Source organism: Candoia aspera, chromosome 6, assembly GCF_035149785.1.
Source record: "Candoia aspera isolate rCanAsp1 chromosome 6, rCanAsp1.hap2, whole genome shotgun sequence".
In the NCBI taxonomy this organism is placed as follows: Eukaryota; Metazoa; Chordata; class Lepidosauria; order Squamata; family Boidae; genus Candoia; species Candoia aspera.
In genome coordinates, this window is record NC_086158.1 from 17,170,365 (window position 1) to 17,197,556 (window position 27,192).

General features: G+C 39.7%; 1 protein-coding gene across 5 annotated transcripts in view; it reads left to right on the forward strand.

Moving 5' to 3' along the window:
• The first annotated feature begins 254 nt into the window (after positions 1 to 254).
• The window catches only part of GOLIM4 (golgi integral membrane protein 4), a 64,369-nt gene continuing 37,431 nt past the window's right edge, over positions 255 to 27,192 (forward strand). For 2 of the 5 annotated variants that reach the window (XM_063306474.1, XM_063306475.1), the window contains exons 1-6: positions 256 to 1,187; positions 21,062 to 21,136; positions 22,146 to 22,195; positions 24,201 to 24,254; positions 25,524 to 25,674; positions 25,961 to 26,043. In XM_063306474.1, the coding sequence (XP_063162544.1) occupies positions 1,001 to 1,187; positions 21,062 to 21,136; positions 22,146 to 22,195; positions 24,201 to 24,254; positions 25,524 to 25,674; positions 25,961 to 26,043 (600 nt within the window). In that variant the 5' untranslated portion in view covers positions 256 to 1,000. Of the gene's footprint in view, positions 1,188 to 3,745; positions 3,844 to 21,061; positions 21,137 to 22,145; positions 22,196 to 24,200; positions 24,255 to 25,523; positions 25,675 to 25,960; positions 26,044 to 27,192 lie in introns of those variants that run through there. The other 3 variants (XM_063306477.1, XM_063306476.1, XM_063306478.1) reach the window with 3 other exon arrangements.

Consider the following 27,192-nt stretch of genomic DNA (forward strand, 5'->3'; position numbering starts at 1 on the left):
GACCGCGTCGGCCGGCCGCGGAACGAGCGCGCGCGCCGCTGCACATCTGCCTCCCACCCTGGCGCGCGACAGCCCCGCCCTTCCCGGCAGCCCCGCCCACTTCTTCGTCTCTCCCCTGCGCTCCCAACGCCGAGAGAAGCGGGTGGCGGGGAGGGGGGTGGCGCCCCGCGGGCCAGACAGACGCGCTGAACGTCCAATGCGCGCGCGAGCTGCCTGCCCGAGAGGAGGGGAGTATCCAGAAGCTGCGCCCAATGAGGCGGCGGCCGGAGCGGGACTTCCTTCAGGGATCCCGCTAGAAAAAGCAGCCCGGGAGCGGAGGTGACACGTAAGTGCGGGGTTGGAAGGTGGCCAAGGCGAGGCGGAGAGCCGGAGAAGATTCCTTTTCGGCGGTTTGGCAACGGAAAAGTAACTTTAGCCGGAAAGGAGCTTTGGAGAGTCTCCGAGGGGAGCCTTACATTGGAGGAAGAGTCGCGCAGGGCTCCCTTCACCCCATCCCTGCAAAAGCGAGGGGGCGCTTGGCACCCAGCCCCGGCGGGACTGTCCCCGCAGCGGTGCTGGGGAACTGGCGGCAGATCATTCACCTTGAAAGTCGGCAGAGTGATTGGTGGAGCAAGGGCGAGCCTGCCCGGAGATGTCCCGTTTCTTGTGAACTGCATCTCCGGGGTGTGCTGGGGACGGCTTCCTTTTCGATGCCCGCGGCCAGCTGAACTGGCCTCTTCTAGAGCGCCGGGGACCCTCCCTCCTCTCCAGGCAGCGCCCGATATCAGTCTCCTGGGAACCTGTAGCCCTTGCCAAGCTCGCTGTGCTATGACCTTGGATTCCTGGCAGCGCCTTGCTCAGTGCCAGGTTGCAGCTAGTTAAAGTTTGCACCGGGGCCTATGGCAGCAGCTGCACCAGAAATTCCTATTCTCTGAGGTCTCTTTCTTGTTCATGGTGTGGCCCGATGCCGCTGAAGTCCTAGGTGGACGTCTACTTGGATCCCACCTCGAAGGTAGGGACTATGGGCAACGGGATGTGTTCCCGAAAGCAGAAGCGGATCCTGCAGTCTCTCTTGCTCCTCACCGTGGTGTTTGGCTTCATCTATGGGGCAATGCTGTACTATGAGTTGCAGAACCAGCTGAGGAAGGCTGAGGCTGTGGCCCTCAAGTATCAACAGCATCAAGAGTCCCTCTCAGCACAGTTACAAGGTAAAGTCTTCTTTGATTCCTCCTACCTTGGAGAGCTCCTACAGAGGCTCCACCTGCTTCCCACCTGATGACTCGGAAAGTTTTTGTCTGGGTTGCCCATTGCACTATGCAGTTGCTTCACCATGGTTTGCTGAATAGCTTCAGTTGGTTAACCCAAAGCCAAATGGTTTAGTGTGCTGTGAGAAGTTAGTCCTTTGAGTTTTTGTGTCCCAGCAGGTGTATCATTCTTGTGAGGTAGCTGATACAAGTGTTGAAATTAAGAAATAACTGTGCACAAGCAGCTTTTTGTGGGCTTGGTGCAAAATTAGTAGTGTTTTGCTGGATTATGTCAAGTTCTAGTCTGCTATTCTTTTACAACATTAGTAGAGTTGAAAGTGTACTGCAATTCCATATCTCATAGCCTTTGGTAGACTTAATTCAGAGGTTAGGTCAATCTTGTAAACTGTTCACCTTGTTCTTCTTACTTCCAGTTGAAAATGACAATGGAAATTGTAGCACAGTAACATCTGGAGACCCAGGTTCTCCTTTACAATCATCTTGATCACTGTCACATCTTGCAACAGATAAGTCCTTAAATTATCTCTGTATTGTGTAAGAATTGCCCTTGATCAGCACTAATTAGCTAACATAGTTTTTTAAAAAGATAAAAGATGCTGTCAAGTTGAGCTTGACTTCTAATGACTGTACTCATGCAGTTTTCCTGGCCACACAGTAGAAATAGTTTGCAGCTGCTTTCTTCTGGATTTTTTTAAACTTTATACTCTAGCCAACAGCACCAGAATTCATAAATGATCTCCTGTCCAAGTACTATCTAGGGCCAACCCTACTTAGCTTCTCTGATCAGCCAGGACTGGCTAGTCATCTACTGAATAACTGTTATAATTAGATGATGCCAGTGCATTAATTGACAGAGGACAACATCTTTCTTGATACTGTATTACTGAACTGATTCAGAAAACACTGTTAGTGCCCATACATAGAACTGCCTGAACTCATCTGAATGGATTTGGTAGAAACAGCTTTGATAATTCAAAGATTTGATCAATTTGTTTCTGGAATCACATTAATGAACTGAATATTCACTGTCTTCCTATGAAATGTACTTCTGAACTTTCTGGATAATAAATACAAAAGTTAGTGATCTTGGAACTAGTCTGCCATAAAAAAAACGCAGAAGCCAAAATTTGCAGAAACACCTTGCAGTTCAAGAGGATCCTCAGAAGAAATTGAATATTAAATTCTTATTAGGCCAAAATCAACAATCAACCAATGTGGGAAACAGATCACTTTGTTTCTTACTTCATCCATTTTGTTCAGTCAGAATGTGTCTATTTAACTTTGGATTAACCTGTGTGATCCTAGCTGTTGTGGTTTGTGAATAATGAGCTGTGGTTTAGTATGTTATGGAAATTCACCCAACTGTAATTAATTCAATAACTACAATTAAACCACACCTGGTTTTAGCATGTTTTCTGAATCCAGTCTCTATGGGTGCTCTAGAGGCTGCTTTCCAAATATTGGAAAAGGTTATAGAAGTAGCATTTTGATTAGAGTTGGACTGTTTTAAAGGAGACTTGGTTCCCTGAAACTAAGGTTAGAGATGTGCCCAAAAGCAGGGGGGCTTTAAATAACTTGAGAGACTAATGGGTGTTTAATAACCATCCCTTCCTTCTTTGTTTTATTGTTGTGGTGATCCTGGACAGGCACTGGATATGGGAGTAACTAGCTTCTGAGTGACTTCATGGGCAACATTGAGCTTGGTGGCTTTCCTATCATCCATCCATCCATCTGGTTTGGAGGCTGCCTGACTTCAGAATTACATGGGGTGGCTTACAATTTAAATTTATAATTTTATTTCTTGATAGCACTTGTAACTTGCCCCAAATCCAAAGGACTTTGGGTAGCATACCATAACAAAAACGAAAAAAAGAAAAACTTAACAATAAAATCCCAATCAAAAACCAGAAAGAAATGTTTTCAGTCAGTCAGCTGGGGCTCACTGAAATAGACCAATTGACCTGTTTCCAGACTGTTGACAAGGGGGAGGTGAGCTACTGTGGAGAAAGCCTGTCACATTGTCCACAGCCTGTATACCTCACAAGGAGGGGGGACTCTTAGCAGGCCTTCTCTAGATGACTGGACCAGATCAGCAATTTGAGTTTGGCAAGATTTTGCCTGATTTTGCCCAGTGCTGCACCGTATAAGGCTTTAAAAGTAATAGCCCATTGAAGCAACTTTAATATACGTCTTTTTTTTCCCTGGAGGTATTAGCCTAGCAATAATCTAGCTGCCACATATTGCACCAGCTTCCAGATTATCTCCAAAGGTAGCCCCATGTAGAGTCCATTGCAGTAGACCTACTCAGTGAAGATCAGGGTGTGCGTTACTAACATTTATATAATCTTTTGTGCTAGGGATTAATAATATATTCAGATGTTGTCAAACTCTAGTTCCCATCTATCCTGGCCAACATGGTTAAAAGAAAGGGTTATTGGGAGTTGTCGTCCCAAAAATATTTGGAGATATATTGCTCATATATTGTGGTATCATCTGCATATCTGAGATTGTTAATGTTTCTTCCAGCGATTTTAACTCCAGCCTTGGATTCCTCAAGCCCAGCATGTCGCATGATGTGTTCTGCATACAAGTTGAATAGGTAGGGTGAGAGTATACAGCCCTGCCGTACTCCTTTCCCAATCTTAAACCAGTCCGTTGTTCCATGGTCTGTTCTTACTGTCGCTACCTGGTCGTTATACAGATTCTTCAGGAGGCAGACAAGATAACTTGGTATCCCCATACCACTAAGAACTTGCCACAATTTGTTATGGTCCACACAGTCAAAGGCTTTAGAATAGTCAATAAAACAGAAATAGATGTTTTTCTGAAACTCCCTGGCTTTTTCCATTATCCAGCGGATATTGGCAATTTGGTCTCTAGTTCCTCTGCCTTTTCTAAACCCAGCTTGTGCATCTGGCAATTCTCGCTCCATGAATTGCTGAAGTCTACCTTGCAGGATTTTGAGCATTACCTTACTGGCATGTGAAATGAGTGCCACTGTTCGATAGTTTGAACATTCTTTAGTGTTTCCCTTTTTTGGTATGGGGATATAAGCTGATTTTTTCCAGTCTGATGGCCATTCCTGTGTTTTCCAAATTTGCTGGCATATAGCATGCATTACCTTGACAGCATCATCTTGCAAGATTTTGAACAGTTCAGCTGGGATGCCATCGTCTCCTGCTGCCTTGTTATTAGCAATGCTTCTTAAGGCTCAGTCAACCTCACTCTTCAGGATGTCTGGCTCTAGCTCACTGACCACACCGTCAAAGCTATCCCCAATATTGTTATCCTTCCTATACAGGTCTTCTGTATATTCTTGCCACCTTTTCTTGATCTCTTCTTCTTCTGTTAGGTCCTTGCCATCTTTGTTTTTGATCATACCAATTTTTGCCTGGAATTTACTCCCGATGTTTCTAATTTTCTGGAAGAGGTCTCTTGTCCTTCCTATTCTATTGTCTTCTTCCACTTCCATGTTTAAAACTAATTCCTTATCTCTTCTGGCTAACCTTTGGAATTTTGCATTTAATTGGGCATATCTCCCCCTATCACTGTTGCCTTTTGCTTTCCTTCTTTCTTGGGCTACTTCTAGTGTCTCAGCAGACAGCCATTTTGCCTTCTTGGTTTTCTCTTTCTTTGGGATGTAGTTTGTTGCCGCCTCTTGAACAATGTTGCGGACTTCTGTCAATAGTTCTTCCGGGACCCTACCTACTAAGTCCAGTCCCTTAAATCTATTCTTCACCTCCACTGCATATTCCTTAGGAATATTAGTGAGCTCATATCTAGCTGATCTGTGGGTCTTCCCTAATCTCTTTAGTCTGATCCTAAATTGTGCAATAAGAAGTTCGTTTGGCTGCAAAGGAGGTAGTCAGTCTGATTTCGGTGTTGTCCATCTAGTGAAGTCCATGTATAAAGCCGTCTCTTAGGTTGTTGGAAGGGAGTGTTTGTTATGCAGAGTGAATTGTCTTGGCAAAATTCTATCAGCCTATGTCCTGCTTCGTTTTGTTCTCCCAGGCCATGCTTACCTGTAATTCGAGGTGTCATTTGACTGCCCGCCTTAGCATTCCAGTCTTCTGTGATGAAAATAACATCTCTTTTAGGCGTGTTGTCCAGTAGGTGTTGCAGATCCTCATAGAACTGATCTACTTCAGCTTCTTCAGCATCTGTGGTTGGGGTGTATATTTGGATCACTGTGATGTTAGATGGCTTGCCCTGAATTCGAATTGAGATCATTCTATCGTTTTTTGGATTGTATCCGAGCACTGCTTTAGCCACTTTACTATTAATTATGAAGGCTACTCCATTTCTTCTGTGGTCCTCTTGTCCACAGTAGTAGATCTGGTGGTCATTTGATGTGAAGTGGCCCATTCCAGTCCATTTCAGTTCACTGACGCTGAAAATGTCTATCTTTAATCTTGACATCTCACCAATAACCACATCCAATTTGCCCTGGCTCATAGATCTTACATTCCAGGTTCCAATCTTACATTCCATTATACATACCTGCCTGAAAATAAGGCACGTTAAACTGAATCAGACATCTGAATAAACATGCATACATGCATACATTTTTATATGCATAGTATTGCATCATTACTTTAGAATTTATGAGATTAGTTATTTATCAAATTTTATCACTGCCCATCTCCCCCCCCCAAAGGAGGGACTCTGAGTTCCAATTAATGAAATGAATACATGTTTTAAAAATTGTGTGCCTTCAGATATTTAACCATTTAAAAGGAGGCATTTTGAAATAGAATTTGATCCAGATTTCCTGAAGTATTTAAGTCAAGTCAATCTGCTGGAAAAAATATGGTTCTAGTGATCAATTTTGCTTGTTGGCTAATGGCATGATGCTGGAATGAAAGATTGTTCATCTCCAATGTGTTTATGAGAATTAATGTTCCATGAAGCAATGGTGGGAAGTGGAATCTGAGAGCATAACAACATTTATATTGGAATTTCCATTGAGTAATGACATAATGGATATAAACATTGATATCCCATCTTGTGAAAGTAAATTGTGTTGGAGATGAATATTGGAAATACATTTTTGGAGGTCATAACATAGTTAATAATGTCAAGGCATTAATTGATAGAGCCATATCTCTATTAATTATAGTAATTCTCAGCTTTGCTTATATGGCATAGAGCTGTTTTTCCAAAAAACTTTGCATATAGAATCTCAATAAATTTATATTTAGTTACTAAAGGTTTTGAAAATTGTTATATCAGTTTCTATTGCAGTCCAGTTAAAAAGAGATTTTTCAAGAGTGTTTTCAATTTTTTTATGTAACAGAGCCGAAATATATATGCTCCATAAGAATGATGTTTTCTGACCTAGTTCTGACAACTTGATTGTGCAGAGTGGCAGTATGGCACCTGCAACATTCCTACATCACATCTGCAAGGCCTTAGAATTAAATAAACATAATTTAAAAATTACTGGATTCCATGAGATAATCATGTTAAGAGATTTTGGCATTCTTAGATGAACTTTTATTTCAGACAAGAATAGTACAAGAATTTTGTATGCTATTGTGGTCAGTCTCCAAGATGAGATCATCAAAATCTTAAAGATTTTGGGTGAATTCTTTTGGTGGGTGGATGTCTTCACTGTAGCATGAAATCATACAATGATGCCTGAAGAGGTTGCCAAATTGTCCATCTGTCTATCTCGGATAGGATAACAAGGGACAGATCAGTAAAAGTATGGAAATAGGGAAGTCTGAAGAATTTGTTGCAGATCTTAACTAATCAAAGACTAATGTAATCTGGAATATAGTTATCCCTTGGATATTGTACTTCTTTGAATTTAGTGAAGGTGTCATTCTTGGCTTTAAAAAATGGTACCAAAATATTTCCATTTTTAGTTGTGGATTTCTAAGAAGAAACAAATCACAATGATATGGGATGGAAGAAAACAAAGAACGAATACGTGGAAAAATGATGGGAAATAAGGTGATGACTACATCTCTATTTGGAATATTAAATGTTCACAAAACTTCTCTACTTTCTAAATGAATTCATAAACAAGTAAACTTTGAACAGAGTCTGGTATTTTGTGATTCATAATCAGAGTGATCCAAGGTTATTCACATGCTTAAAAGTGTGTACGTACGATAATGCTGGCTATAGCATTCATCAGCCGTAGTTAGCATTCATCTATGGATTCAAAGCTTTGACTCGATTTTTGCTACACATGCTGGACTATCCATTGGATACTTCATCTTGTGTGGAATGCTTAGAATTGATCCAGTTAAATAGGTATATTACTTACCTTTTGGGTGGTTTAGCAACTGTCAAAAGACACTGGTATGTCTCTGAGTGTATGAAAAATGCTAAAATTCATACCTGAAAGCTGATTTTTACCAAATTCTGGACATACATTGCTTTATGTTTTGAAAACATTATTTGCTAGATGACTGAAGCTGCAGTTCCATAATACTTCCTTGGGAGTAATAAGTTACCTTAAGCTCACTGAGATTTCTTTTCGGTAGGCATGGATGGAATTTTTCTTTTGAAGGAGGTGGTTTATACAATCAGGTAATAAATAGAAATTAGCCCCTGATATGATTGCTCACCATTGATGGGTGAAGGCTTGTATGAACAACAGAATGACTTTTTTTTCACTCACTAGATTATTGCTAATAAAAAGTTGGCAAAACCAGAAGCAGATTTCTGCTTGAAAGGACTGTGAGTTCAGCTCAGTTTTTATGCTGAAACAAACCTTAGGCTCAGGATGTTCTTTGAAGCGTGTTCTGTATCTTTTGCCCCCGTCTCTGGTTGATGAATCTTCATATTCTGTCAAATAACAATGTACAGTATATCGAGCACGTCTAAAGCTTGCTATACTTTGACAGGCAGGGGCTTACTGAGATCATAGGGAGAATCTTTTGCCCTCTGATTGAGTTTTAATTATGCTGAAATTATATCTGGGAGCATAGAAGATACATTATATGCTCTTTCTTTGAGCTGTTGCCCCTTGTTCAAGCATATGTACAGTATATGCACATTTGTGCATGGTAGTATTAGCGAATAATAATCTATTATCTATTTGTCATCCCAAGTTGAAACATGCTAGTAGTATTGAAAATGTGCAGACCTGTACAAGCCAATCCCTAAGTGGCAAAACAGATAGTTTGGATAGAAACTGTCAGTGTGGCAGATGGACCACTCTGGCAGCTTGGCATATTTGTCAAATGTATTTGGAGAGCAGTTGCTGAGTATGAACATCCTGTCCCTGTACAAGGTTAAAATTCAATGTATCTGCTTGCTTCTACCAATTTGTTCTTGGCAATCTGGAAAAGAACCAGTCCTTTCTCCTGATCGTTTTCTTGTTACAGAAAAAAATCAGGAGCAACTTTGGCAAGTGGCTATTTTAATCTGGAGCAAACAGTGGTATTTTCATATCAAAATAAGCAAACACACAAGGTCATTGCACTGTAGTAGTCAGTCAAGAGAGAAACAGACCATGGATCATAGAGCAATTTATTTGAGTAGGCATTCACAACATCATTTGTTAATATTTAATCTTAATACATTACATAAAGTCTCATCCATACTCTGCTGAATCCTCTGTTCAGACAAACAGGAGGCTCAAATTCAGGGAAGGGTAGAGAGTCTTTTTTCCAACTATGCTGCAATGTGTGTAAGGTAGGGAAAAGATATACACATTTGTATTTATTGTTACGTTTCTTCTTTTGGAGTGGATGAATCTTTGATTCACCCACAAGCCAACGCCGTTTGAGATTATTCAATGACTTGTGATCCGATTCAGGAATTCTGTCTTTGACATTCTGTTGAGAAAAGTCCATACTCCAAAGACGCATGTGTCTTTCATTTGCAAATTATCAGGTGATGTTGCAATCATCAGGTGATGAATTATGAACTAGTCCTGCTTCTCTTCCATATCAGGATTCAGAAGTGAACTTCTTCCCAGTTTATAAAGTTAGATTTTCAGGTACAAATGTATAGTCCTTTGGCAATTCTCTCTGTTTCCTTTTTGCTTGGTCATTGCTCTTTGTCTGTTTTGTTTACATTAATAAGTTGAGGATAATGAGGACTGTGGAGCAGGGAGAGGAGACAGCAGGAATGTTTTAAGCACAGATGTCTGTTCTGGATGACAGAACAAAAACCATGGGTGCATTCTGCTATACCGGTGGAAAGCTCAGTTGGAGAGGAATATTATCTACCATTGAGAAGACTTGGGTTACAATGAATTAGATTCTTTTTTAGTTTGGATTCAAACGAAAATAATGAGTGGTTATGTCTGTACCAACATGCAGGTTTATTTTTAGAAGCTTCAGGGACTACTGTTCATGGCTGGCTGTTCTATATTTGTAGGGCTGCTTCCTAGTTAGCATTTCTGTGGCTGAGTTCACTCAAAGTGCTAAATCATGAATGGTTTTGATCGTGGTTGGTTAAAATGACCATTGTGTTCAGCTCAGAATAACAATATGCCATTTTATGAATGACAGTAGTTGGGATCACACATCATGATAATAGAAAACAAACCTACTATGTGATGGTTTAACATAGTCGGTGAACTCAGCCCAACTCTGTTATTTCTTCAAGAATAATAGACGTGCCAGTAAGGAGACTGACAAAAAACGAAAGAACAAGCACAGAGCATAGTCTTGTTCAGGTACACCCTAAAGAAAAGGGTATGGCTTGGGGATGTTCTCCATGTCTGGATTCTTGGGATCTGGATATGGCCCCAACTCAGAGATTCCTTCTTCTTTAAAATGTGACAATTGACAAATACTTACTTTTTAAAATGTGGCATTCTTCACGCCAGGGATGTTCACAAGGGGGGGAGGGGTTTTAAAAACAGTCAAGGGGGTGGTTGTAACTGTGCAATTGAAGCCCTGCCCCTTTCTACATGCATGCAATGCATGTACAAAAGGCGTGGGTTGTCAGTTGCATGGTTATGACCACCATCTTGATTTTTTAAATCTCCCCTGCAGATCCTGCAGCTTCAAACTATCTTTTGAAGTTTGAAATGGTCCAAGCTAACAGTCAGAATAGAAAGGCAGAAATAAACAAGTATCATGAAAGAAAGAAATAATATTCATATAAACTGCCCGGTATTGGATTTTTCACTGATGGTGTGTGTCCAGCCTCCCAAAGTTTGGCAATTTGCACAGTTGGTATGGTTGATTGATTGCTGTTTCAGCTGTTAGTATTGGCTCTTTGTACATCCTTCCAAAATCCATCTGCCTTTCTACAATGTGTTACTTCGAGTTTTGTTATTTATTTTTTTAAAAGAGGAAGATTTAAGTACATAATAAACTCATCTGGAAATAGGGACAGGATGCGTATTGGTTATTCCCACAGTCACTGGCCAGTATGCTCTCTATAGGTAGAATGTCTTCCATTCCACTGTCTCTGAAATACGTATAACTATTTTTAACAACTTGCCTTGAAACTGTTTTCGGTGGCATTCTCACCTCTCAAAATTTGTCTTTTGTATACCTCTTCTAATTATAGAGCATGTCTTGCCTACAAAAGTTACAGTGACATAAATAATATTTCTTCTTCTTTATATCTTCCTAAGAAGTAAGTACATTATTATTTATATTTTATATTTATTTGTATTTCAAATTTAGTCACCGCTCATCTTACTCAAAGAGTGACTCTGTTATTAGAGAAGAACTAAAAGGTATGATGGGATGCCTGATTTTTGTGGACTTCAGTGGAATTAAGATAATAGCTGTTAAGCATATATAGTTTCATGCAAGATTGTGATAAAAAAAGCCCCTCTATAAATAGTTATCTATGTTTTTTCCAGTCTGGCTTTACCAGTTGTTCTTTTGTGAAATGGATACTGATGTAATTTTGGAAGTACTGGAATGTTAGCTGAGCATGCTACACTTTTTTAAATAGGAATTACTCCTTAGTCTTGAGGAAGAATTAAAAAAAATGCCTGCCCAAAGTAGCTAAAATAAATATGATAGCATGAAAGGTCTAGACAGTTACCACACCATCTTTCAAATAAAAACCGGTTAGCTAGTGACAGACTGGAGTTTACATCTACCTAAAAATAAGACTGAAGGAAAGCTGCAGATTGTTTTTAAATCTCAGTCTCTGAAAACAGAAACCCTTATAATGAAAGTTTTTATTTTGTGAATCAGCATGCTAAAATTATACTGTGGTTTTCCCTCAATGTTTTTCAATATGTATTTGTTGCATCTGTTGGTCTCCGATATTAAAATGACCTTTTGTATTGTATTAGACAAATTCTTTTGTCTATTGTGTATTTGTACACAAATTAATGCAGCTTTTCCTAATTCAGTGTCCTTCAGATGTATGCGATTACATCTTTACTCATGTATCATGGGAATAATAGTCTGTCTGCAGTGGACTTGATTGTGGAAGCCTGACCTATAGTTTGAAATATACAATACTATCAGTGATATGCAGAAAATACTTTAACATCATAAATACATTTTAAAAAGCTATGTATGCTTAGCAATAGTAATGCGACAGGAGTAACTTATTTATTTTATTTTCTTCAATTTACATCTTATGTTTTTGCTTAAGCAAGTACTCAAGGGGGCTAACAAGAGTTAAAACATAAATGAGCATTAATACAGTTTGTCTATGATATCATTCTGTGACTCTTTCTGAGCAGCATGGAATGAAACTGCTGACAAGGCCAGGCCTGAAGAGATGTGCGATGCAGAGAAGGCTGTGTAGTTGATGTGGAGAGTCCAGCTTCCACTGTTTCTTGCCTTTGGGACTTAAGATACCCCTCAGAAAAGAACCATATTCTGGAACTTGTACCTGATGACTTAAATATAAGGTGAAACCTCTTGACAGCAAGACCTGTACGACAGTGGAACTATCTACCTGTGGAAGGTGTGGGTTCTCCAGCTCTGGAAATGTTTAAGAAGTTTCTGGGCAGTCATCTTTCATGGATGGCTGAAATGGTTTTCCTGCACTTTACAGAGCATTGGACTAAGGTGATATTTTCCTACTGATTCTATGATTCTGTGATGAGTGCAACATTATCCCTCACAGAAGACCCGAACCATGCCGAAGAGAGAGGTAATTATTTATGGACTGTGCAATAAGCTCTAGCTGCCACAACAGGTGTGACTAATCATAATACACTCAATTCCAACAGAGCAAATGGGTAAGATTACTCCCTGATGTCTCTTATAGCACAGGAATGCCATTTTCATTTGTTTTATTGTTTACAAGAATATGTTAAGTCAGACATCAAAAGCAAAGTGTCTGCTCTATGGACAGTGGGATAAAGAATGGTGGATGACATTTACTTGCGTCAGTTTCAAAGTATTTCAGGGCAAAATTGAGATTCTTTGAGAAGTGGGAGGATACCAATACTTTTGGCTGCATCTGCATACTGTGTAGGTTATATCAGAAGCAAACAATCTCACTTTGCCATCTCTGGTGGCCTGGATGTTTGCAGCTCAGATTTGGTAGCCCTGGTCACAGAAGCACACATAAAAAGCTGCTAGAAGTAGGATTTTCTTATCTCTGGAGGGCTGCTATGAGGAATGTGGCTAGGCATAAAACCTCAAGTTAGATAAGCAAACTGCTTCTTGTACCCCCAGGCTCTACGTGTGATTTTGTGATCTTTAGAGAAGATCCTGCTCTCCATGCAGTGTTTTTCAGCCTACCTCCACGTGTTGATGCAAAAGGCCTTTCTGACATTGGTCTGAGGAATTGCCTCCTAATTCAGTACACCAGGACCCAACACTGCAATGTTTTAGCCACTCTTTGAAACATACATACGTTCATACGTACATATGAATTAGCTTTTCGCAGACATTAGCTAATATTACTAATTCCTTTTGGGATGGTTTTATTTTGCAGCATCCTTTTAGAGTAGTATTGTAATGGCTTGGAAATCTATAAAAATTACAGCTGGTATATGTATAAATAAAAGGAGATTAAAATATAAGAGCACAGAAGTGTCTTATTTTCCCCTTTTTAAAGACTATGTTAATATTTCTGCACCTGATTTTTAACAGCTCAACTTCTGGAAGGGACCAATTGACAAACTAAGTATTAGCGCTTGGAGTTCTTTGTAGGCAACTGCCAGTGATTTACTAATTATAGTCATTAAGTATCCAAATACATTGGCATGTCCATGAAAAATTCTCCATGTATTGGCCTTTTCTTTTGACATCTGTTTCAAAGGAAAAAAAAAAACTTTGCTGAAATTCTCCTGGACAGATTGTGGTGTTCTTATCCTTGGTTTAATGAAAAAGTACCCATGGTGCGAATTATGAATGTCCTGTCTATCTCTCCAGCAACCTATAACCACGCTAGATTTCCATGCTTCAGTTAAATCCAGGGTGGTGGTGGTGGTGGTGGGGTTCATGAAGAAACTCTTCCCATTGTTCTTTGGGAAGTGCACGCTGCCAGAGTAATGCTTCAGAGTAATGGAAAGTAGTGGAATAAAAAACAAGTCTTTAAGTATCCTTCCACTTCCATAGTAAAGCTCAAAAACATCACTAAAAGTATTTAATATAAATTCTCAGTTTTCTGGGGCAAAAAGCTTCTTTCATTTGGGAAGGATGAACAATTGCCCACCAAGCTCCACCCTGTGATGGGAGAGGTACCACTCTCCAGTGCTAGACTTTGCCCTCTTAATCTTGCATTCTGGGCCTCAGAAGACCAGACAAACTTACGCTTTTCAGTATTCTAAACCTTTCAGTTAAATTGAAAAGTGAAACCTTCAGCTGGGAGACCCCTCCTTGATGTTTTCACCTGTCTTTTGTATTGTGATTTATTTCACAAAAACACTTCATGCTAAGATTTGAATCAAAGATAGATAGATAGATAGATAGATAGATAGATAGATAGATAGATAGATAGATAGATTTAAAGGACAGCAGTATTATGTCAGCCAATCTAGGTTCTTGGTTTTCTTTGCTTTTTATCTGTTCCAAAATGGGAACAGATGGGAACCAATGTTCGTCCTGAATGTCATTAACACTCATCACCAAGGGAACAAATTGATAACACTAACCGCTCTTGGTCATAAGTTGCTCTGCAAGGGTTCTTTTTTTTTTTTTGCCTCCCCTTTTATCTTCTTGCAATAAAGCTTGCATTAAGGAAGTGGATCTAACAGTTTTTAGATAGTGGTAACCACATCTTTCTTGAGGTTTCTTCTTTGTCAATAATCTTTTGGAAAGAAGGCTGAGCCAAGAAAGAATAGCAGCAGCAGAGGAGGAGGATTCATTATTACATTACACAGTCTTCAGAGAAAGTAGGCTACCAACATTTTAGAAAACCAGTTTTCGTGTCTCACCGAGAAAGATGTGTTCCAGAACAGACTGCCAACCTACACTATATAGATCTAGATTTTTAAAATAAGCTTGTTAAGGGGTAGTCAACCTATAATCCTATTTTATCTCTCCAAGGATGTTCATCCAACACTACAGTCTCCAAGAAACCTTGCACCTTGGAATAATTCAGCGAAACATAATTGGACTCCATTTTCTTGAAAGCAGTGGATGAGGGCTTAATCAGGGCTACCTTGTTCACTTCAGGGTCATTGGTAATGATACATCTTATTAGATCATATTTGTGTTCAGTGTTTGCCAGCCTGTTTTCCTTGGAAAGCTGACAAGCAGGGACGGAGTTTTGATACACACACACACACACACACACACACACAAAACCCCACCCCTGCTTCATACACTGAATTATAAACCTGTGGATTTCATAAGCACAAGACACGCTGATGGCCAGGAACTAGGATTGCTTTAAAGAGAGATTAGCTAAATTCATGGTGGACAGGTCTTAGTCTTAAAGACCTATGTTGCCTCTGAGCTGTAGGCAGCATGGCTCCAAATTCCAGTTTAAGGGGAGCAGTGGTAGAAGGGAGATATGTCTCCATGTCCTGCTTACAAGTCTCCCAGAAGCCACCTTGAGAAAGAAACAAAATGCTGGGTTAAGATGGCTCTTGCCCTGATCCAGCAGGACTGTTCTTAAGAGTCAGGCCATTGGTTCAGTAATTTTCTATCCCTACCTCAAGATGTTGGGGACTTAATCTTAGATTTTCTGCATGCAAGACGTGTGTTCCACCAAACAGCCATAGTGCTTCCTTTTGAAGAGACCCCTTGTTTATTCCCTGCAGGATCTGAATCAGGCCTTCCTGGCCAATAGACCTTATCTCCTTGAATTTTCCTCATCTTTATTTAGATTCTTCCAGCCATATCAGTTTGAATGTCACTTTGTTAAGTTTATATGGAACAGTAAATTAAATCTATCCAATGTAGTTTGATATCTGACGTTCAAATGGCAACACAATTACATGAATCTACAGCATGCAAGTTTTTTTAATAGCGCCCTTTCGACTAAACAACTTGGCCAACCCTTGTGGCAGGGAGAAAGGAGAATGTGAAAGGGATGAATAAGCTCTTGGTTTTCAGGAGCTCCTTTTGCCAAGTGGAAAATTTTGGGGGAACAGAGATTCTGCTTTCATAGCTGGCCTGGTTTTTTTTTTTGGTTTTTTTTTTGTGCATGCACACAAACAGCCAGACACAACTACCTAACACTGAATTTAGAACTGTTCATTATCTAGCAAAAACCAGTGTTTCATTAGGGTTTCAGGACTTATCTTAAAAAGAAAAAAAGAAAACAAAATTTAGTATTTCTGAGATTCGGTCTCCAGCACTCTGTTAAGGCAGCAGCGATATAATGAGCTGTACATGCAAAGAGGTTAATGCAGCAATTTTGTATTTAGTGTGTGCAGTGCTGTACTCAGATAAATATTGTTTTAGAATAAATCATTAGTTTGTTAGGCAGGGGGAGTTAGAAGGGACTTTTGATAGATCACTGTTAAGGAACAAGCTTTTCATACTCCAGTAACACTTGTCTATTGGATTCTCCAGAACAATGAAAATCAAAAATATGATAATAAGGTACAGCTGTGTGAAAACTTTAGAAACATTCTAAGAGGCTTAGCTCATTATAGGCAAGTTAGAGATTTTGTAGACTTCCATAAAATATAGAAAGACAGAATCCACATACCAATGTCTTCCTTGATGCAGTACAACTTTGTTATAGTTTACGCTTAATTTAAGCTGGGGGCTTACAGTATACAAATTTGCCTGGAAGATAAACACGGAGTGAACAGAGGGGGATGTAAAGGTCTGTGGAAAAAAATATTTGCCCCTTTCTGAATTTTTCACTGAATGTTATTAAAGCTTCATGTGAGTACTATGCATATATAAATAGAATCTAAGCGAACAAACGACACCAAAATTGGTTGATGAAATAAACAAAGCACATGTTTATCCAACATGTAATGTGCCAGTTTGAAAGCACAGTAACTAGTTGCACCATATTCAACTGCAGCAACTTTAACTGAAGATTTCCTGTAACTGATGAACTGTATCTCAGAACACTGTAGAAGTTTTGGCCCTTTTTTCAATGGCAGACTGCTTCAGAGCAGTAACATTTGAAGGTTTTCTAACATGAACTGCTCATTTCAGATCCTGTTACAACATTTCTATGACATTTAGGTCTGGACTTGATTTGACTGTTCTATATATATAATATATTCTTCATTTACTCTGCTTAGACTTGCTTGTAGATTTGGGATTATTGTCTTGATACTGTCCTAACAGCCAGGAACCACGCTGAGACAAGGAATAGGTCTCTAGTGTTTTATTACTGCTACATAACAGAAAATCCTAACAAACTGAAGAAGCATGGGAAAAACCCAGACAGATAAACCCCAAAGGCTAAGGCGGGCCCGATCTGTGTCTCTTTGAATGGCTACCTAATTCCTCAGTACTACGCATGCGCTTTACAGCCTGGATGGGAGCCCCCTGCTCGCCATCCTTACTCATGACAGATACATCATCCACTTGCACTTCAGCTGATAGATAGATAGCCTGATATTTTCCTATAGAATTCTTTGATACAAAGCAGAATTTATGCTTGCTTCAATAATAGCAAGTTATTCTGGTCCTGAGCAAGCAAGGCATCCCTAAACCATGCTATAGAAATCAAATAAACAAATAAACAAACAAACAAACACTACCATCTCCACACTTGACAGTTGGTACAAGGTTTTTATTGTGCAATTCAGTGCTTGGGTTCCAGTACACATAACACCTGTACAGGTAGTCCTCAACTTATGACCATTTGTTTAGCAACCAATTGAAGTTACAGAAGCACTGAAAAAAGTGACTTTTGACCGGTCCTCACACTTAGGACCATCGCTGCATCCTGCAGTCACATGATCAGAATTCAGGCACTTGGCAACCAGCTTGCACTTATGACAGTTACAGTGTTCCGAGGTCATGTGACCGACATTTGCAACCTGCCCAGCCAGCTTCTGACAAGCAAAGTCAATGGGGGAAGCTGGATTTGCTTAACAACCATGGCCAAAAAGGTCGTAAAATTGGGCGTGACTCACTTAACAACCACCTCGCTTAGCAATGAAAGTTCCAGTCCCAATTGTGGTCGTAAGTCGAGGACTACCTGTAGAGCTCAAAATTTGCAGTCTTGACTCATCTGTATATAAATTATTCTTCCAGATGTATGGAAGATAATTCAGTAGACTTTTGGAAAAGTTAAGATGAACATCAGTATTCTTCTAGTGAGCAGTGGCTTCTGCCTTCTTACTCTCCATGAATGATATTTTTACCTAGTAGCTTTCTGATGATGGCATCATGAACATTGATTTTAGCCAAGATAAGAGAGCCCTGCAGATCCTAGATATTCTTTGTGATTTCCTGGATGGTTTTATGCTGTGCTTTTGTAATGATTTTGACAGGGTAGGAACTCCTAGGAAGATTCACTATTGTTCTGAATAATCTCCATTGCTGTTCTCTAACTGGGTTGTTGAAGGCCCAGAGTTCCAGAAATGGTTTTGTACTGGTTTTTCAGACTGATAGGCATCAATGACTTGCATGCAGGGGCTTTCAAGTATTTTCTTTGAGCAGGACATGATGTTACTCTAAAAAGCTGCACGGCGAGAACTTCACTGTGATGAAGGGGGTCAAAGTCTGTGAGATTTATGTAGGGCAGGGCTAGCCCAAGTCAGCCCTGATTGTTTAATGAAATACTGAAGCACCTGGCCCTAGTCATCCCTTTAATTGAATTGACTTTAACTCAGCAATTAATTGGAACACCCCAGTACCAAAAAGTTAGTATGTAACATACATGAAACAGGCACCAAGCTTTGGTATTATTTGTTCATTCAGGGTCCCTTTATAAGTACCACATGAAACTCTGATAACATTTGTCCTTTTGAATAAGCATACTTACGTTTCTGCTGTTAATAATTTTTGATCAAGATGACTTTTTTTCCATGATGTAGTTGAAAATTTCCATGTTGCACTGAGGAGTCTTTAGCTGGAAGTTCAGAACTTTGAGCTGCATGAATTGTTTTGACTCTGTAATGGTACAGAATTATACTAATTTACATACAGAAATAGAGTCGTAGAAGCATGGCAGCCTCCAGTCATTTTAGCTATTATCTCTTTAGTAAGAATGATTTATGGATTTAGACCTCTGCAAGGAGAATTAATAGTTTTCACAAAGACAGTAGTTAATATGCTGTTCCTCCAGTTATTTTGTACTACCTGCAGTGTACTTAAATTTCATTGAAATCATCTGGAAGAACTGAAGCAAGTAGGGTCATCTGGGCTTGCAACAGAACAAAGCATAAGACCATAACAAGGGGCCAGTCCAGAGAACACTTTCAGTTTTCTCTAGGAATGTACAGAATGTTTCAAATTAAAACCATTTCAATTTAAAACACTCTGTTTGGGCTCAGTCTGTCTTATTTTAAGCTCAGAACAGCTGGACTGAATGCAAGATGGTGTTTCAAAAGCAAAATGGATGATTTCAAGCATTTGGAGGCCAAACAAGTTTCAGAAGTCTCAAAAACAGCCCATTTCACAACTGAAACAACTGTTTTGCTCTCAAAGCAGGATATTTCAAATTCAAAATGTTTTGCAAACTTCTGCTTTTTCCAATCTAGGATCCTTGATCTAGGCTCAGTTTTCAACCCTCACAATCTTCTAAATAAACCACTATAACTCAGGAACTTGAAAACTAAGTACAAAAATGGTTGTGAGAAAACATTGGTGGTGGTGGGGTGCCAGGTAGGCTTCCCTGTCTGGCTTTCTACATCTAAAACCTTCTCCCTTGCAGACATCCACCTCACTTCATTTACAGTGCCCCAGACCAAGGCCTGCCAGTAAGAGAACAATAGGAGGATGCATTCACCCAGTTTATTCAGTCATCTGGGACTTTAAAGCCCTGTACCAAGACTCCTGCCAACCTAGCAGTTCGAAAACATGCAAATGTGAGTAGATTAATAGGTACCGCTTCGGCGGGCAGGTAACGGCGTTCCGTGTAGTCATGCTGGCCACATGACCTTGGAAGTGTCTACGGACAAACTCTGGCTCTTTGGCTTTGAGACGGAGATGAGCACCGCCCCCTAGAGTCGGACACGACTGGACTTCATGTCAAGGGAAACCTTTACCTTTACCTACCAAGACTTTGCAATGGAAATGAAAAGCTTGGAAATGAACTGGCAGCCAGTGCGACTGAGCATATTTGCCAGTCCAGATCAGTAGTTGTGAAGGCTAAGCTAGTCTATGATCACATTTTGGACAGGTTCAAACATAAATTTGATAAATAAATAAATAAATTCTGCTAAGCTGTGGTTTGCTTTAAGCATAGTTTGTCGAACAAGCTATTGTGGCCTGATTTCCAGATAACACTGGGCCGTGAACCATGATGTATAAACTGCACTGGCTGGGTTCATATATCACACTAAGCTGAAATTGAACAACATGCAGTAAGTTTTGAGGTGATGTGTCAATCACTCTGGTACGCACATCCCAGGAGCAGTGGCATTGCACCATAGTGACATCGCTTTTTTTAACATGTATCATGACATTACATGCACAGTAGAGCCTATGGGCACCTCTGCCCAGTAGTGATGAAGGTGCTATTACAATTACTGCATAAAGCATGCCTATAATACCATAACTTACACTCAGAACATATGTAGTAAATTTTAATGCAAAACTAAGAAGTATGCAAAATGCTCTGAATTTTAAACCACAGCTGTCCAGGGTTCCAAGTTGTACTGAGCAACTCTAAACATATATGGAAGTGCCTTTTGTCATTATGTTCTTTACAGGGACCTCTGTATGTATATGTGTGCATGCACACACATACATGAACAATAGGGGTGTCAAAACATTGGAATTTGAAATATTTGAAGTTCAAATCAGTTGTTTGGAGGGGATGTTTCAGGCTCAGAACCTTCACATTTGAAATATTCTCCATACACCAAACAAACAAATACAATTGGTGCCATTGCTAGAGGACAGAATGTCATTATATATCCACTATCTGCAGATTTGAACACAATCAGTGCAGATTTGAATGTCAGGCTGAATCATTTTGGCTTTGTGGATGTAATCTACCATCGCCTGTTCAAGTACCGACTTGAATATATTGAATATTTTGCTTGGTGTGTGCATCTTCCTTGATACCTAAAGGTTTAACTGTGTGTTCCCTCACACACCCTTTTTCAAAATGTTAAGTTCTTTTCTCTTGGCTCTTTATATTCATTGCTCTTAAAGGTAAAAATGCCTTTGAGTCGAGCTTGATTGCCAGTGGCCACAGGAATACAGTGTGGTTGGCCTATCCAAGTTAGCTTCTGAGCCCAGATAACATTGGCCAAGTGCTTGATGCCTGCTGAGAATCTTCACTCTTACCATCCCTAAAATACATATTTCTTTTTTCTGTCACCTGTTGAACAACTACTTATTTCCCTGCAATTTTTCTCCCTTTTTCAGTTGTGTATGAACATCGATCAAGATTAGAAAAATCTTTACAGAAAGAAAGGCTTGAACATAAGAAAGCAAAAGAAGGTAATACTTTACATTTCAGTTGAATTTCAAAAGATTTTATCTAGGAAGAAATGCTGCCTGTTGTGTTAGCAGGGCAAGAACCCTGAATAGCAATTTAGGGTGATACTCTCTTTTAAAGTTGGCATGGAATGAAACTGCCCTTTAAAAAAAATGGCAGGAGTTTGAACGCTCTTGGTGGTGGTGGTTGGGTAAGATTTCATGGTTGTTCAGATAAGAGCCGGTTCTTTTATGGTTTCTTACTACCATCTAGTGGATAAAACTCATTCTGTCTAGAACAGTTGCTCTGCAAACGGAGACCTATTTCATTCAACAGGATAGAGCCAACCATTCAGCCTGGCTGAATTTCTTGTGATTCTTTTCTGCCAGAAATGACAATAGATATGTTAGAAATCCAATTTAGACTGAACAGTCTGGTGTTTGAAGACTAGGTACGTATGGAAAAATTATGTGCAGGTTGAACTACAGGTCTGGCATAGGGTTTAGTTAGTCATCTGAGCCCTTTTCCAGAGGCTGAGGAACTTCATCTCTCAGTAAAGCTAACCTGAAAGTCAGTTTCTTTACGCATAAGGATAACTAGCATTACATGTTTTTGTGAATGGATTACTGCATTTACACCACCACAGTATCTGTACCTGAATATCTGATGCACTCACTTCAAACCTCAAGAATTTGCATGAGTTGCATTTAAATCCAGTAGTTATCTATTTTAGTCATGACTGAAGTTGCATTGATTTTAATTGGCGCCAAGTGCCATAATTTGGGGGGCACTGAGCCACAGGCTTCTAAGTGGAGTCAGTTTACATATTCATCAGTTCACATATACCACTCAAGGGTATGGTAATTGAATGCAGAGAAATCGTGTATGGCTGAATTACTGTGTAAAATCCTGACAGTGAAAGGAAGTTTGAGCTAGAATTGCCTCCAGAGAGAATAGCTGGTTCTGGGGTTTTATTTATGTATATGTTCCTCAAGATCATTCATTCTTCCTCTTTTCATTTTTGTATTTTAGACTTTCTTGTTTATAAATTAGAAGCACAAGAAACGTTAAATAAAGGAAGGGTAAGTGAGCAGAAATAATTGATACGTTTTCTGCACTTAAGGATCTTATTAAAGCCCTATCAGCTAAAATTTCAAGAATAATGAATATGTTCTAATTGTCTGAATTCTGAATAATTTAAACATATAGTTACTTCCTGAACAGGGGAGATTATAAACAATGGCGTCCTCCAGGACTCTAGTATTGGGGTTGATGCTTATAAATGTCGTAAATGATCTAGAGCCAGTGTCACCAAATGGACTGGAATTTGGAATTCTGAGAAATGTTTTTGGGTTTTTTGTAAGATAGCTGCTGGGAGGGAGGGATTTTGCCTATTCATAAAATGTCCCATGGATGACAGAATCAGATTTCCCAGAATGCTTCCTGCCAGATCCACAGTCCCTTCTCTCATAAAGTTAAACCTACCTACCACTTACTGTTTGGGGGGCAGGTGAGGACATTTCTGAACAAAAATATTAATCTGCCCATCATTTTTATTTTCTGAAAAAGCATGTAGGGCCCATTGGGAGCCCAGAGGTATTTTTAGAAATAAAGATTATGCTGGAAGTTTGCATTTTGATTTTGTAGAACATGACAGCTTTGCATTAAAAAAAAAAATGTCCAAAGTCAGGTGGGGTGTGGAGCTTGGCAGATGACAAGTGAGATTTCTTCAGACACATTGATGCCTCACTAGGTATCCTTGAACTAGGGGAACAATGTGGTTCAAGGTGATAACACATTACCTTCAAAAGTCTCATCTGAAATTGGAGAAATTGTTATTAAAATGGAAAATGGTTTTCAATGTAAGTGTTAATCTTGGGATGGGGGAGTTTCTAACTGTATGCAATGATGAGACCTGAGTTAGTGGTGAGTTCTCAAACAAAGGATCTTGTGATGGACAATTAAATATAAGAACAAATTTCATGTTGGGGATAATTAGGAATGAAACTGAAAATAATTATGTCAATACAGCTCAGCTCTGAGCTCTGGTTGCTGTTCCTCAAGATTGTTTTTGTAAGCTTGTGGGAGGTATGGAAGAGAGTAATCCAAAATTATCCAGAGACTGGAGAAACTCCCATATGAGAAAAAGTAAAAATAAAATAAATAGCTGAGTTATGGAGGGAACTTGGTAGAGAAATACAAAATTATGGATGGTGAATGGCAAGAGGTTTTCCTCCCTTGCTGAGGGGTTTAGAACGTGTGTGTGTGTGTGTGTGTGAAATATTCCAGTCAGTTACAAGCAAGGAACTATTTCACAGGATGTATTTAAACAATGGATTTCCCTAGCGAAAGGTGTAGTGGTGGCCCCCACTTTGATTGTTTCAAAATGGGATGAAGCAGATTGCATATGTCAAATGGTGAGCTCAAAAATATTTTCCCAAATGGGTTTATTCCCCATTTAGTACTGATGGTTGGCAGTGGCCATATATCCTATTCTCAAAGAGATGACGGCTCTAGCAAATACAAATTTCTCCTCTTTCTCTACCAGTTCTAAACAAGATTTTTTGGTTTTGTACCTCTACCATTCTGACTCACCACTCTGACCCACATTCCTGCCACCTTGAGGAGTCAGGTTAGTCAGTTGTGGGTAGGATCCCTGGGTAGTCCATGGCTTTCATATGAGAGGACTGGGCAATATGGCAGAGAAGCATCTGGACATGCTTTAAAAGAGCCTTCACTGCTGTGGTGTCTTCTAGGTGATTGGATTTCAGCACCAGCATCTTCAGTCAGTCTGTTGTAATCCACATTTGTTCCACTGTTGTCTAGAAATGCTGGACTTCCAAGGTCCTAAACCTCCCACAAGCTGGGATCTCTGACAGTTGAATTCAACACATCTAGAGAGCACCAAGCCAAGAAAGTTTGTCTTAGTGTGAAGCTTAAAGTCTATTCCCTGTGCATCTCTGTAGGCAAATTCAAGAACAAGTTTGAAATTTCCATAGCATTCTGAGAAATGCCATAGCTATGCCGAAAGTAGTTGAGGAGCTCATCTAACTGTGTGTTTCTTTTGTGTGTTTGCTTGTTTTGCAGCAAGATTCCAATAGCAGATATAGTGCACTGAATGTACAACACCAGATGCTGAAGGTAGATACCTGAATTATCTTTTTCCAGTGGTAGGCAACTTATAGCCCCTACATCATTCACATACAGTTTCCTGGTAAACAAAGGAAAATTGATGTAGAAGCTGTAAAACAGGCTTAATAGACTTGGCAAAGGTTCTTTATAACCAGTGTGGGCACTCTTGCTGGACCTAAACACATTTCCTGAACCCATGCGGCTACCATATAAGCTCCAAAAAAGGGCACAGCTCCTTTAAGAAACTGGTAGGGGTTCAACAAGAATGTCCATGCTAGATTTGGAGCATCTTTGCCTGCTTAATATTAGAATACTGCATGCCTTTAAATGTAACATTTATGTTGAAAGTTGAAGGTCTATTATCTCTGAGAATATCATTCCATCATTGAACCTGCCCTCTGTTCTCTTCCCAGCCATATAAAATACGTCCACCTCTGTCTTTATCCAGCCTTTAAACAGAGGTTGTGTAAGAGATGATGAAATTAGGCTTCCAGGCCTGTTTCTCATTTGTCAAAATCTCCAGTTAAAAATTCTTTTCAGCTTCAGTGAGTCTTCTGGATCTTATGAGAAAGGCTGTTTCCTGATTGCAAAATGTTTTCTATTCAATTGTCACATGCAAATTTCTTTGTACTTTGAAGAGAATTAAAGGTCTTTTCACATATGAAACCCCCGCAAATATTTCTTACGTTTGATTTCTAAGCACAGAAAGCAACTGGGTGTAAAGATTAATGGTTTGGAGCTTCAAGCCCATGGACGTTCTGAGATAGTACAATCCCAAGGGAGGATTTTAAAGGTCAGAAATATTCAGAATGATTTGCTGCTCTGAATTTCGAGTTATGCTAAACTGTCATTTAATCTTAAGCTCACAGGGTTCCATATTCCCTCTTCTTCGTGTTTTACATTTACTATTTTTTATTGTTACCGATATACAAATTGCAGGAGAAAGCACAAAAGAGAGGAAGGAAGAGCATGCTTAGGAGCTAGGGCTAACCCATGATTAAAGGCAGGTTGAAGCATTTTTTTTTAGATCAAGTTTTTTCTTGGCCTTTGAATGGGATTAGGCTACATTCTAAAAAAGTAGGAGGTATCAAAATAAAGAAATGGATAGGCCAGAAATGGAATACTGAGAGCATCTCCATCAACACTGCAAAGGCCCCCTGCTGGTCATTGTCTCATCCTAGGAGTGAGGCTGCATTAAAAATCAAAATATAAAAATCAGCACCTGCATGGATCAAGAAATCCTTGTGCTGTTTCTTGTTGTGGTTTTGTGCTATGCAGAGCCAGCATGAAGAACTAAAGAAACAGCACGCAGATCTGGAAGATGAGCACAGGAGACAGGGAGATGATTTCAACCAAGCAGTTGATGACCACAAGCAGAGATACATGCAGTTACAGCAAAAAAAGGAGCAGGAGCTGTCCAAATTAAAAGGTATAGGATTGTGCTGCTTAAATAATTTTGGAATTGGAGAGACGAGTCCATCCTGTAAAGCCAGCCCATCCCTGTGACTGTGGGAGTGCTGAGGACTGGTCGTAACATTTGGCTATGTTAGCTAGGGATTATGGGTTTTGCAGTTTGATATGGCTGGGGGGCACCTGTTTGGACAAGGCTGGTCTACTCAGATTGGCATTGAGTTATCTTTGAAAACATACTCAGTTAGAATTCCTCCTACAGATAAATAAAACTGTTCAATTTTTTTACACTGAATGTTTAACAGAATCCATGTACAACCTCCAAGAAGAAAACAGGCAGTTGAGGAAATCCCACCAAGATATTCATACTCAGCTACAAGATGTGAAGGTAAGATCCTGATCTCCTAAAAAGGCAGTGAATGGTGAGAAAGAGAGAAAAATCTCGTTCTTTGCAAAGAAGAATAAAAATATTGCAACGGGGTATGTAAAACAATGAGAAAAATGTTAAATTTTTGTGGCTTGATTAACGGAAGTATGGCAGAAATTTTGTTTCGTTTTTTAAGTACACATTAGTGCTTTCATCTAGCATTTTGGAAGTGTTCACACAGGTCACTAATGCACAGTTTAACAAAGTATCACCCCACTCCCTGCCCTCTGAATAATCAAAAGGAGAAATAAACAAGTTTTCTGCATGCAAGTCATTGCATTGTGGTTTTAAATAAATTAGTAAATTACTCAACAAGCCAATCATAAGCTGTGTTTTTACATGTTGAGAAATCAAAGTATCTTTTAAATCACATTCTGGGGTTAGTGTAATGACAATAGGAATGTTAATGAAATTCTGGCTTCCATAATGCTAAATTATGATTTGGTACATACATACCCATCACACTGTTCCCTTTTTGGGGTAGGTAGTATAATGCAAAGTGCAGAACAGGAGTAAGAAATAATAAACTAAAGACATTAAAGGGATAATAAAAGAAGAGGAGATCTAGCTAAATCTCCTTTATTCTAACACCATTCACTGTAACTCTCCAGGTCCTTCTATCTTTGCAAATCCTTTGCTTCTACTACATCCATATAGTATTTCATACTGTGTTTACCATACTTTTCATTAACCCCAACTTCTTTGATTTCTCCTCCTCAACCCATTCATTCTTCCTTCATATATTTGTTTTCTGCTCTAGCCTCATTCATTTTCTCTTATGACTGAGCAACCTCAAGATATTTAGTATAGGTAGTCCTTGGCTTATGATGGCAATTGGGACTGGAATTTCCATTGCCAGGGGATGCTGTCATAAGGCGCGACCGCATCGCTTAGCGACGGCAATCCCTACAGTCCTGGTTGCTGTCATTAACAGAATCTCATGGTCGTTAGGCAAGGCAACTTCCTGCCAGCTTCACACAAGCAAAGTCAATGGGGAAGCTGGCAGGAAGTTGCAGGATAAGTGGCTGCTGCCAGGTGGGAGAGGGAGCGAGGGTGTGCGCAAGGCATGGTGTGGGGGACGGTGCGTGAGAGGTGCAGCATGGGTCATGG